Consider the following 14,067-nt stretch of genomic DNA (forward strand, 5'->3'; position numbering starts at 1 on the left):
GTTTTATTGTGATGTTACTGGCGCCTCCGTTAAGTAACACCTCGAGGCAATCAGATGATCAGGCACCAGGCTGCACAGGACTGCGCTCAGGAGGAGAGGGGGAGCTTGAAGCGCTTAACGTCCAAACGAAAAGAAACACCAAGCTTCTGGCGACGAACACGCCAGCCCAATTCTTTTCTTCATCGGGGAAACCCTCTGTGGTTACCATATGTGTGCTGGCCCGGGTGCGAGATGTGGGAGGAGCTCCGGACTGCTTACTCAGGCAAGGCCAGTTAAGAAAGCGCGCTCACAACAGCATCTGGCCTGGAGCTGTCCCAAGCCGGCCCCTGCCGAGACCAGCTTTTACCACTCCGATCTGCTAAACGGATATACAATTAAGTGTCTGGAGCTGCCTGACCGCTGCTGTGAGACAGCTGTGCAAACAAAGCCCTTCGTCTTATAAGCCACCTTTCAGAATCACAGAGCAGAACAGGAAAAGACAAATGCTTTAAAAGCCCCAGCTGACTCACATACTTTTTGTCTTTAGCCAGTCATTTCCAAGTCATCCCAGAATGCCCTGAAACCAGGAGGATTGGAAACAGGGACAGCCCACAGACCAGCTCTAAAGTACTAGAGGTTAAATACAAAGATTCTAAGCAAATCAGTGACAAAAGAGGGACATTCACACAATGTACTGGCTATGTTGGAGGGAGACCTGTACCATAAGGAAACAGTTCCCAAAAAAGGGGATCTTACTTGCAGAATGAAAGTGCTCTAGAGAAACCAGTTAACCCTGCACAACACCCCGAAGCCCAGTGCTGTATAACCACACACTGAAGCCTGTGGGATTGAGAAAGCCTCTAGCTCTAGGAGACGTGAAGGGTTAACACTGCTCTTTTAAAAAGGGAAGCGTTTTCCACCCTTTGGATTCTTTGATACCCAATGGATTAAACGCTTAATTAGATCGCAAGCCATTTTTGTAAATTGTCTATTCTGTTGTTCATAACCATTTTCACGTGCTGCATACACGTACATTTCTATAGTGTTAGTCATATATTACATAAAAATACATTAACAGTTGATTATGATCGCTTTTAGGTGCTGAATACATTTCATTCATATGGATTTTAACTGTATATTGTTAGAACTAATGTTTCTTGCGTATTTTAAAGCAGTTCTGTTTATAATTGACTTCAAATCAATTGGGAAATTATCTCCTTAGTGTACCTGCTTCCCATGCAGTATGCTTTCTAGTTAATTGTTAACTGCTGTAAAACAATTTTTGTGTTGTTGAGCCAAATCTAGTTCATGATACAGCTTTTGGTGCTAAAACCACTAACAGATTTCAATAAAGTATAAAGGATTCCCGATTATTTAATGGTTAGTAACCTCCTATTAGACAAAAATTTCTCCTATGCCCAAAAAGAGATGTTCAGTATATATACACTTGAATTTCAGAGGCCTCTGAGACAGCACTCACAACAGTGATCAGCCCCCTGTCTGAACAGACAAAAGAAGATATAAAGAATTTAGAGACTGTTCATGTCCCTTGTCTGGCCAGCCAATCACTAGTCACTCCATACAGAAATAAACCTAACCTGTTACCATATCAATTCTGAAGGCCATGGTCAGAGAGAATACACAATTCAATACCAACTAGTTGCATGGGATTTGGTTGGGTGAGCTCCTATATTAAAAGACTTACAATACAAATATACAACCAATCATGAACAGCATGCACCCAACACACCTTCATGTACCATTCCTAAACACACATCAGTAATTGGATAAATAACCGCGATTAAATAACACAGTTATTTATCTTATTACTCAGGCAGTTTAAAAGTTGCAGGGCTGGAGAAAACTGTTAAGCAATGTCATCAGAAGATGTAACGAGATGCATCTGGGTCTGGAAGTGAGAATGTTTCTCACAGAAACGCCACTGTTCCACCAAGGCTGTAAGTGATCTCTTTTTATCGCTAGTCAATGTGTGAATCAGTACGAAGACTTTTTTTTAAAAAACTTTTCACAACAGGGCCTGAGCAACAAAAATATCATCCTGCTGGAGCCCCAGAAGGGACACTAGAGAACTAGACCATTTAAGAGACCAACGGAGCATGAAGTTAATCGCACTGATTCAAACGATTTTCCCCGAGGTCCCACAAAGTGAGTGGCAACACCTCCGCCCACTGCGCACTCCACTGCCAATTTAAACTGATGGTTCGGGGCGTTTCCACCCTAGCCTGAAACTAACCCCCAGAGTGGACAGAGGGCTGAAGCTTCTGCAGGACACAGCGCATTCTCTCTCCTCATGCAAGCAAAGTCATCTAGTGCCCTGGCTGGTGATGGCTGCACTCATCCGGGACCTTCCGCCTTTTGAACCAACTGCTCCTGTGCCTCTTTAACTTAAATATACAAGCTCTTAATTTCATGCGTCATAAATATGATGTATAAAATTCACTGAATTGAAACAACTCGTAAGCAACTGACCTACCCCTATAAGGCACCATTGATATTCCTGAATTTTAAAACCTTCTCAAATTTATTGCAACCTTGTTTTGTTATGTGCACCTCCCCATCGCAAGATATAACAACAACACTTCATAAACCCTTTACAATTTCTTGCATTGGGAATGTGTCTTTTCGCATACCCGAGCTTGCTCTCCATGAGACACACAGACACACAGGCAGGGAGAGAAGCTTGGGGTCAGAGCGCAGGGACAGCCATTGTACAGCGCCCCTGGAGCAGTTGGGGTTAAGGGCCTTAGGGGCTCTGTTGCTCAGGGGCCCAACAGAGTGGGATTTCTCTGCCGGCTGCGGGATTTGAACTGGCAACCTTCCAGCCACAGGAGCAGATCCTTAGCCACAGAGCCACAGAGCCACCGCTCCGCAGTTTTTGCAGAAGGGGCACTAATATTTTACTGAAGAGATGCAACACTGGTAACTTCCTTATACAGACGCTTTACAACCAATAAGAAAGATCAAGATGCCATCAGCCCTGAAAGCTACAGTCCAGCTGTGTTCTTGGCCATTGCTGGAAGCCACACAAGCTGCATGCCTGCGATACAGACTTTACAGGGAGCAGCAGATGCTGTTCTGTGGGATTCGGTCACGTTCTTCCACAAGAGCCTGGAGACACGTGCCTGTTCGCTGGTCTCTTAATCCTAGATGCCCAATACTGTCCTGGCTCATCCTACAGACGTTCAGTGGGGATCACGTCCGACAAGTAGGGCACGGCATAACTATGATGTTCTCCATCCCCAGTCTCTTACCTTCATGGTAGCTGAAGACCTCCATGCTGGGCTCAGTGTAGGGATTGTAGGCTGGCTTGAAGCGCAGTTTGGTGATCCCTGAGAAGAGAGGCACAAGGGAAACATTGAAACTGCTCCCTCTGCACTCATCCAGGCTCAGATTTAGAAGAACACCTTCACAATCTGATACCTAATTATTCACTATGCATGTACCACCTGAAGTAAATCTACACCTCACATTCAATATTCCGTGAAGCCCAGACCAGACACCAATGCTGATGAGTAGAGGGCGTGGCATTCTCATCTGGATGGTGCAAGCTCCTGCTGTCAGATACTGAACTATCCAATCTAGGACCCTGTAAGGTCTTGGCATGACCAGCTCTTTAAATGCTTGCTTCATTAGCTTAAGAATTATAAAGACAAATGAAGAATTCACTTAATTACAGTGCCTTGAAAAAGTATTCACCCCTCAACACATTTTTCACATTTTCTAGCTACAGATTCTGAATTTGAAATAGCCTGAAGTAGGACTTTTGGGAACTGATCCACAAAATAAATGTTCCAAAACCTTTCCAAAATGTACTAAAAAAGAAAAACAGAAATTATTACATTTAAAAAGCATTCCCACCCCTTGTAATTGCAAGCTGTAATTGGAGCAGGTGCAATACATTACCCCAAAAGTCACACAATGTATTGACTGGCTCCTCCTTTGTAAGAAATTAGTGGGTCACCTGCTGTCAGCTTTTTTGTAAATATAAATATCCCTCTCTCTTTGAGAGAAACAAAGACTCAAAATGAAGACAAAGGAGCATTCTAAACAAGGCGGCGATATGATTATAGAGACGCACAAATCTGGGAAAGGGTACAAGACCACTGTCAAGGCACTGAACATCGCTCGAAGCTCAGTGCAGTTCAGTGTACAGAAGTGCAAGCTAAACCTAGCTGCCACACAAGAAGGGCACTTATCAGAGAATCTACTGCGAGGCCAACTGTGACACTGAATGAGCTACAGAGGTCGGTGGCTGCAATGGAAGATAATGTACATGGGTCAACAATCTCCAAGGCATTGCAAAGAAGACACCCTGGCTGAAAAAAACAGACCTTTGCCTACAAAGAATCTGCAAAACGAAGATACTGCCGAGATGTGGCAGAAAGTCTTGTGGTCTGACAAGACTAAAGTGGAATTTTTGGGCCTGAATGCTGAGCCGTATGTATGGCGCAAATCAATCACTGCTCACCAGCTAAGTAGCGCCATCCCCACTGTGAAGTGTGGTAGTGGTAGCGTCATGTAACAGGGATGCTTTTCAGTAGCAGGGACTGGCAATCATGTTGGGATTGATGGGAAGATGAATGGTGCACAACCCTGGACAAAAACCCGGTACCCTCTGCCAAAATGCTCAAACTGTCCAGTTGCAAGACAAACTTCCTCCTCGGTGATCCAAAATGATTCCACACTGCCACAGCAACAACGCCTTCAAATGAAGAAAATGTGTCCTCGAGTGGCCCAGTCGGAGCCCTGACCTTAATCCCATGGAAAATCTGTGGCAAGACTTCAAACGTGCTGTCCGTGGCCGCTCCGCAACAGACCTCATCTAGTTTGAGCAGTTTTAAGAGGGATGGGCAAATATTGTTCCATCTTGGTATGCAAAGTTAACGGAGACTTATCCAAAAATACTTCAGCTAATAAGTATTGACCACAGGGGATGAATACTTATTAAATGATGATATTGCAGTTTTTTATTTTTCATTATTAATTTATGGCTTACAATTATCTTTGTTTTTTTAGGGATTCTGTGAAGATGAATGTGTGACTCCTAAGTAAAAATGTATTATTATTATTTTATTATTATAATAAAAATTGTTATTATCATTAATTGCTTACACTTATGATACTCCACTCAAAGCGCTTTTACAGGTAATGGGGACTCCCCTCCACCACCACAAATGTGCAGCCCCACCTGGATGATGCGACGGCAGCCATAGTGCGCCAGAACGCTCACCAAACACCAGCTCTCAGTGGGGAGGAGAGCAGAGTAATTAAGCCAATTCATAGATGGGGATTATTAGGAGGCCATGATTGGTAAGGACCAATGGGAAATTTGGCCAGGACACCAGGGTTACACCCCTAAAAATTCCCATTAAAAAAATAATTTGCAGGCTTAAGTGTGAAAAAAAGGGATGGGGGAAGAATACTTTTTCAAGGCACTATATGTAATCAAGAAACTTACTTTACAAAAGAGATGCACTGGAAGGGTCCACAAGATCTAGTGTTTGAATACCTATAATATTGCATTAAAATGGAATTTGCAGCCCCTACTCTAGAGTTACTGCCAATGAATCCTAAATCAGCTTATTCCTGAACAGATGAGTGCTACTTAATTACGGCTGATCAGCAATTCCACCTACTCCGTTAATTAAGTCAACCTATCCACAATTGTAGAAAAAAAAAGCTAAAAAACAAAATGCATTTTATCAGAGGCGGCTATGCATTCCTTTTCTGCCGATTTCGAAAGCTGTCCAGGATATTAAATTACAGCAGCTCAATTTTGCACACACAGGAAACACAAAAGAACAATGAAGAAGAAGAAGGGTCTGTAACACATTCTACACCCATTTCTTACCCAGTTTGGTGAAGAACTGGTGAAGAATGCCCATAAGGTCACCCAGGGTTAGCCCATAGTCAGCCACCACCCCCTCGATCTGATGGAACTCTGCCAGGTGAGTGGCATCCAACGTCTCGTTCCGGAAGACACGGTCAATGGAGAAATACTTCACCGGAGTGAAAACCTCCTGAATTTTTTTTGGGGGGGGGAGGGAAAACATACACTATAATGGTAATTCAGCAAGATAATAGTAAGGTAAAAAAAAAAGTAAAAACAGTAAAAAGTATTAACTGTGCTTTTAAACATGAGGGAAAAAAGGCCAATCCAGTACTGAAGCAAGGATGGGTAAGACTTGTTCTATAAGGAAGGCGAGGGAATGGGTCAGTTTCTCACAGCAGTGAGAAGAAGGCGTGGCGCGTGCCCAGGCCTGGCTCTTACCTGCTGAGAAAGGCGGTACAACATGCGAGCGCTCACGGCCGTCGTGTGCGTCCGCAGGATGTTCTTCTGCGCCTCTTCGATCTTCCAGTCGTACTTGTATCTGCAAAAAAAGAGAACGGAGTTTGACACGCAAACTTACAGGACTCTTGGAACCAATAAGCAGCTTAGCTGCCCAGCTACAGAACCGAAGTAGTCTAGTCAGCATCTCAAAGAGGAGCATAGATTGGTTCAGTTTTATTCTGAGTGTTGTCCTCTCACCATCTCTTTACCTTACAACAGCTTTGTGTGTCTGTCTCACCTAGATCTGCCTATCGACATTCCCTCTTACAACCCCGGAAGTACATCCCATTTCGCTCAGGGTGTCCCCTTCTGGGGTCTGCGCAGGCAGGCCCGGAGGCCTCTGTCTCGGCCCAGGACAGCAAGAAGCCGCCGGTGCTCATACCCCTGCGAGCCGAAGCCCCCCTCCGAGTGGACCTTGCGGACTCTCTCCAGGTAATCCTGTGGGAACTCGTGCGCCAGAGCCGGGTCTGAGGGAAGGAGACGGACAAGGAGGAGATGAGGAGAAGAAACCTCTTTGACCTTGAATTGAATTTGTCATGAGTTTGATTCTAAGTAAAAGGCTGACGTGGTCTACTAAGAGCCTTGGCCATGAAAAATCCCCCCCCCGTCCATTACACGTTAGTATCTCCAATTACAGCCTTAACAATTAACACCCAGCTGATCTTCCCCTACGTGCTTCCTCTTCTTCAAGAGGAAGAGTGAGAGCTAGCAGCACACTGTCCTGCCACGACAGCAGGGCCCGTAGTCTTCAATCGCTCGAGGAACAGCGGGGCCCGTGAGCTCCTTACCCGAAAGGAAGAAGGTATCATGTTGGTCACGGGCAGGGTGCTGCTGGGGTTGGAAAAGGGCATCAAAGTTCCAGAAGGAGCTCTCGATGAAGTTGTTGGTCGGCATCTCCGTGAACCTGGAAACAGATGGGAACGTCATCCTCTCCACCCTTTCGTCACTGGACAAAGGTTACCCTCCCCCAATGAAGGCCGTTGCCTAACCTGCCTCCTTACACCGAAGCACATTAATTGAACTCAGTCAGGGGGGAAAGAGGAATCACGTCACAGGCTTTTGCTAAAGGGAACTACAACAGTATTTTATATTCAAAACTTCCAAAATAGACAATTTCCAAATACGCATAGCACCATATTGCCATTATTGTCTGCGATTCAGACCGACGCAATGGTGAGGTGAAGCGGCCGTATTATGTTGCAAACAAGCAGGCTTGTGAATACATCTCTATTAATCCAGTAGAAATATTGCTTGCATAGTGGTTTGCCAACAAATACTACTTATTTGTTAACTCAGCATGCAGATAACTTAAGAATAGTTCTGCAGTGAACTGTCTGCTACAGTACTTTCCCAATTTTCTCATTTTGTGCTAAATTGATATTTTACAAATTTTGCGATACCGTAAATTAATTTGTTACCAAGATTTAATAACTGGACTGAGAAATCGGGACTGCAATTCTGCTTGAAAGGTCTGGAGGTTTCTCTATGATTTTGAATAAATAAAGCTGCTTTCATGCTAGCTCTCGCATCTGTACTCATGATTCAATCCTGGCCCTAATTATCTTCCAAGGCGCACTCTGGGGGCCATGTTGACTTAGCACAACTTAACATAATTATTACTCAACACCGAGCTCCTAAATATTCAAACAATGAACCCATTCATGTTCAGAAATCAACTGAGAGGTCAGTAATGACTTACTTTTAGGTATGCTCAGGATTTACATTTACAATTTTCAAAGCAGATCAATTAGGTAAGGCCTGAGACGTTCGTGTGGCAGTAATCGGGTGAACAGGTAGGCACACTCACCCCATCTCCAGGAAGATCTGTCTGAACTGGGTGCGCACCTTCATGAGAGGGTGCAGGTGTCCACAGTCTGGGATGATACCCATTGCCTCAAAGTTGTAGGGCTTGAATGACTTGTCACGCCAGGAGCCACTGAGTGACAGGGAGAGAGAGAGAGAGAACACCTGTGAGGGAAAGGGGTTCACAATCTGGCTGAGGTGTGGACGACGCGCGTGTTCTGTGGAGCCGAACGAGGCGCAATGAAATGACACCACCATGACAACACCTAGCATGAAAAGGAGCACACTAAACCACTTGCAACTGATACTTTGCATCACAAAGCCTGATGTACATGGTCCTTCTGACATTTACAAGGCAAGAACAGTGAACCACAAACCAGTGAGCACCAGTGAGAACTAGGTGGAAATGCATTTCAAACCAAGAATGGAGGAAGGCACTTCAACTTCAACCAACTACTTAAAGTCAATACCTTGGTTACTTTCAAGAAGCTGCTGGGATCAATTATCTACTAACTACCATACAGGCCAGATGGACCAAATGGTCTTCTCTTATCTGTAACCGAGTAAAATAGATCGAAACGTGTTCTGACCGTCTTTTAAAGGTAAACGAGTAAAATAGATCAAAACATGAACAAAAAACAGATAAAATAAAATATTACTTTCTGCTCTACCTTTCTATGTCAGAAGAATGTATTGTGATATTGTAAGGTGAGGGGTAAATTTTATAAGTGCGAGCTGGTTATTTGTTTTGCCTCTCACTCTTAGGTAAGAATGGGTTGGGGGCTGGCACGGCTCTGGGCCAACAGATCAAGTAAGCAGCCCCCAAATGAGTGGAAACACCAGGTCTGCCACCGTCTGGATCAACCTTCTGGACCTGACCAGACTAGTTCATGTGACCAACGCTATACTTGTGCATTCCTCAGGAATCATGGATTCTTCATGGATGACCTGAAACCTGCCAGGTATTGCGCACTAAAAGGGAGTCCTCAAGCTTAAAATCTCAGACCAGGAACATCAGTTTTTGTACCAAGATGAAAATTCCACTTTCCCTTTGAACAAAAAAACAACTTGGAGTGTGGGCTTAACCAGCTGGAATTGTCTGTGAAAAACACTTCACCAGATGAAGATGTGGGTCTTCTGTTAAGTGCATTAGTGTTGGCAAATGTTAGTAATTAAGTGTTGAAGGTTAGATGCAGTGTTCTGGAACCCACATAACTAAAATAACACCAGGAGCTTGTAAAGTATGTAATGGTGAAGTGGATATCTATAAATTATAGTTTGCACATTTTGTGCCTAATTTATGTTAAATAAATCCTCATCTTTAAGCTATGGAAGACTTGTTTCTCCAAACAGCCAAAATCCAGGATAACACACCCTACAGATCTTAAGATACTGATGCACTTTTTAAGATGTAGCTTCTAACCACTGTGAGGAAGAGAGGCGGGGGAGGGAAACAGACAGTCTCCTCTTTTTGGCATTGTGCCGATTTTAACACATTTAAGTCCCACACGCCTCAAATCTTGGTCCCAACGACCAGAAAGCCAATTCTCACTTCACAGCAGTCAGCACCTCTTTTCTCGGGATTCTGCCTGGGGATGCATCTGCTTAGCGACTTAGCAAGTGAGGTGAGTGAGGAAACAGCAAGAGGGAAAAAAAAACAGCCCCCGGTTTACATAAAACACAAGCAGCTTGAACACAGGAAAAACAAATCGCCAAGGGGATGACCTTGACAGCTGGCTTTCTTCTGTTAATCACAATTTTCTGATTCAGAAGGCACTGAAAAGTTGGTTAACTCTAACACCAAAAAAAAACCCTACAAGCTTTGGAATCGGGACACTAAGGAAGTCACCGCAAATAGCCTTGGCATATGCAGTGGATATAAATAGTCTACATACCCTTATTGAAATTGCAGGCAGTTTTTAGACGTAAAGCCAGAAACCAGGAGAAATATCAGACATTTTTCCATTTTTAATGTGACCTTACAACCAACACAATTCAACAAAAAAACAAATAGTTAATTATTAGGAAAAATAATTAAAATTAATAAAACTACACCACATCCCCTAACTAATACTTTGTGGAAGCCCCTTTTGCATTTATTACAGCGGTAAGTCTTTGTGATTAAGTCTTTATCAACTTTGCACACCTGGACTTTCCAATTTTATGCCACTCTTCCTTGCAAAAAAGTTCAAGCTCCTTCAAAATTGCCACGGGACCTCCTGTATATGCATAATTATAAATGCACTGTATTAAAACAACAAAGGAAAGTACACTGTTAACAGTGATGTCTCCCAGACAGCAAAATCTAGGTCCGTCCTACAGACGCAGAAAAGAATACCTGTGGCCCAGATTCAAGTGGCGACCCGCCAAGCCATGTGATTGCTGAAAGCACCCTGGGGCTTGTGTCAAGTCTCAGCTTGAGTGGCAGGACCTTAACGCCCGCTGCTTGGTTTTGCACGGACATCTGGACTCAGGCTGTGCCAAGTCTTCCATAAGGGCATGGGGGAGTTCAGTCACTCCAATGTGTCCCATCTGCCCCCTCACGTGCTGACCTCCCGTAACCGAGAGCCGAGGGAGCGATCGGATTTTCTGGCATTACGAGTCCTTCAGACCTCCGTCTCCGAAACATGGAGGTACAGGTTAATTGGAGAACATCATATGGGTCAGTCTGAAGGCGGTGGTCAACAGAGAGAACTCTGGAGGATTGTAAGCTTTGACTTTTGAAGGACCAACACCCTTATTTATTAAGAGCCTTACTCTTAATCCCAAAACATTTAGACTGCAGGACTGTAAGTCACCAGATGCGCTGTAAGCGTGGTCAGAGCAGATGTGCTGGGCTAAACGGAGCACGTGCCCACAAAGACACTTCAACCACAAAGGCTACAGTGTGCCTAGAACAATTGTGCCAATTTTTAGTACGGTTTGACTGTAACCATCTATGCAACTTGGCAATAGAGCAATGAATCATGAAGGGAGGGGGGCAGAGATGTAAGATGAAATGCAATAAAGTTAGGATGATTCCTGTCATTTTCACATCATGCTCCAGCCCAGGCTAAGGCACAGACACGGTCCCGGGGGAATTACAGGGATGCCTTCCAAACGTGGGTCGCGGCACCTTGCTCCTGCCTGGGTCTGTCTCGGTCCGTTTGTCCGTCTGGGTTCAGGAACCCATGGCAGGCTATTGGATAGCAACAGCTGGTCCCAGGGACGAGCGGCAGGTCCAATCTCCAGCAGCATTGCATACAGACACACCTGTGCAATCTAACCTGAACTGGGTCAGCTACAGCTGTGGACACAGCACCTCCAAGCACAGTGTGCTTCTGGTACAGGGGGCTGGAAAAACACATCCTAGCAGACCTGTGCTGCTGTAGTCAAACAGCATAAGTCACCATATTCTACGTTTATGCGAAAAATACTTGCATGCAAGAGTCTAGCTACAGAATTAAGGAAAGAAAGCTGCACAAACCCTGCTAAAGTCGTAACCAATCAGACAACATTGACATCTAAGACAATGTGGCTAAATTAAAAGTACATTTTAACATATGACCTGGTTTGGAGGAGAGTATACTACATAAGAGAGGAAATCGATGCTGCTGTGAAAAATGGTTTAGACATCTTACATAAATCAGAAATTCCCATATGGGATATGAACATAACCAGTTAACTTAAAACCTCCACCTATGTAAAAGCAATGTTTTGAGAAGAAACTATGTTTCCCAAACTCTAATTCACATTGATTAATCTAAACACCACGTGAACAGTCCATTTGTAGTGAGGCTACTACTTCACGTCAAATGGACTCGCAATGTCGGGTTATGTTTCATACTCACAGAGATATTTACATTCTCAAATCAACCAGACGTAATCAAAGAGTCAGTCTTGTTTTTACTTAGGTGGATCCTTACATAGGCAAAGACCAAAGGTCGTCTCCTGTTGTCATCCATTCGCAGTTTTCAAAACTCCATTGGAAGCAGTGCAGTTAAAACCGACAACAGGGGGCACTTCTTTAGGCAAAGGGTGGTGGGAGTGTGGAACAAGCTACCCAATCATACACTGCTGGGTGAGATCCTTGGATCAAATAACTAACAAATAGGCCAGACAGGTTCTTCTCCATTGCAACTGTTCTTATCTTCCAATTGGCAATCCAAGGGCAGACACAGGGCTTCCATATTCCAGGACTGTGTTCCCTTTGCAACTCTTGCTTACTTTGTTGAACAAGGCGCTCACAGATATTTTTCACGTTGTGCATCTATTCAAAACTTGGTATTTTCAAGTTGTTTTATAAAATGCAAAATCTAAAAGAAAGGCTCCAGCAGGTTTTGGGTTTCAACACATTACAGAGTTATATTTAATTCTATCATTAGTTCAATTGAGGGTTAAGCTATTAACAGTTCTCCTGGAATAAATACAGGTAGGGATTTTGAGGACCAGAACTGGGATTAATGCAGAGTCAATGGAAGGAACACACAAAGGTGGCAGAGCTGAGCTCACACAGTACGTCTGCAAAACAGATATAGATGCTCTTAAAGCCATTTTAATGCCAATTCATGTTTCCCTTAAAAAAGCAACAACGCAAGCTGAACATATTTTCAGGCTTCTGGCAGTTTAATCCTGACAATGCCCATACCCCCTGCTGGAAGAAGGGCAATTGCAAAATCATTTCCTCTGTAATCCTCTCTCAGCAAGCTGAGATCAAAACAAGATAGCAGAAAAAAAACCCACACAAATCTGGAATATTCCCCTCTGCCTGCAATCCTAATAATTGACCGCCTGCAGTAACGAATTCAATACAGCAGCAATCTGTCCACACCCCCCAGGATGCCTCAATTCAGTTCGGGATAGTTCACCTCCTGGCCCTTCAAGAGCTCCCTGGATTGCTCTGCTCTTCTCCCACGTCACATCAGAGCACTTTGCAACGAACAAAAAAACAGTTTTCCACTAGTGCCAAGGGACATAAGAGCTCTGGAGCACTCTGGATTTTTCCAGTAAATAAAATCAGACATTTCCATCCTATCCTCCATTTTCTGACCACTTCTTCCAATTCAGAGTCATGGAGGCCTGGACTCTATCCCAGCAAGCAATGGGCGCAAGGTGGGATACACCCTGGACAGGACACCAGCCTGTCACAGACTCACACTTGCAACAGGACCAATTGTCCCAGAAGCCAATTAACCTACCAGGATGTCTTTGGAGTGTGGGAGGAAACCAGAACATTTGATAGAAAGAGAACATACAAACTCCACACAGAGGATATCACGAGAATTGAACCCAGGGCCCCAGCACTACAAGATAAAACAGCTAAAAAAAAAAAAAGATGGAGTGATAGATACGTGGCTTTTTCAAGTTGGAAGCTTCTTACAGTGCTAAAATAAACATGGGCAAAGAGCTGAGGTGCATTAAAACAGTAAAATGGTGGTCCCAGTGATGGCAGCCGGCGCTTACCTGGCGATCATCTCGGGCGTGAGCTCCGTCTCCTGCCTGGACACCCTCGTGCTGAAGGCGCTGCCCTTGGTGATCCAGTAGGACTTGACCGTCCTGACAGAGAGAAAACAAGGCGCATCATGCTTCACACTTTAACTACACCACCGCCAGGGCTCTATCTTCGGACCAGATGGACACGAGGGGCACCCCAGCACTGCTTTACGACAGTCGCAGATCAACAGGCATTCTAGGTACCAGGTCAAGCTGGGATCTCTAGAATTCCCTGGGATCCTTCAGGAATGAGTCTGACGAGATCCTGAGATGAAGACACCACCAGCAAACCAAACCCACAAAAGAGGCCGAACAACCTTTTTCTCACTTACATACAGTATAACCATGTTGTTATGTCTTTTCAGATTGACGGTTTTAGAGCAGGGAAGGAAGGATAAAGAGCGGATATCTTCTCCTGCAGGCCTTAAATGCATTTCATTTAAAGGTCTATACTCGGTAAA

General features: G+C 44.3%; 1 protein-coding gene across 1 annotated transcript in view; it reads right to left on the minus strand.

Annotated features, from left to right (window-relative positions):
* Nucleotides 1-14,067, minus strand: part of farsa (phenylalanyl-tRNA synthetase subunit alpha) — a 29,918-nt gene that overhangs the window by 3,928 nt on the left and 11,923 nt on the right. Inside the window, exons 5-11 of the mRNA XM_069195875.1 lie at nucleotides 13,577-13,669; nucleotides 8,139-8,267; nucleotides 7,120-7,235; nucleotides 6,714-6,798; nucleotides 6,272-6,371; nucleotides 5,852-6,020; nucleotides 3,252-3,329 (exon numbers count right to left, since the gene is read on the minus strand). Coding sequence (XP_069051976.1) covers nucleotides 3,252-3,329; nucleotides 5,852-6,020; nucleotides 6,272-6,371; nucleotides 6,714-6,798; nucleotides 7,120-7,235; nucleotides 8,139-8,267; nucleotides 13,577-13,669 — 770 coding nt within the window. The remainder of the gene's footprint in view (nucleotides 1-3,251; nucleotides 3,330-5,851; nucleotides 6,021-6,271; nucleotides 6,372-6,713; nucleotides 6,799-7,119; nucleotides 7,236-8,138; nucleotides 8,268-13,576; nucleotides 13,670-14,067) is intronic.

This window comes from Lepisosteus oculatus, chromosome 11, assembly GCF_040954835.1.
Source record: "Lepisosteus oculatus isolate fLepOcu1 chromosome 11, fLepOcu1.hap2, whole genome shotgun sequence".
Lineage (NCBI taxonomy): Eukaryota > Metazoa > Chordata > Actinopteri > Semionotiformes > Lepisosteidae > Lepisosteus > Lepisosteus oculatus.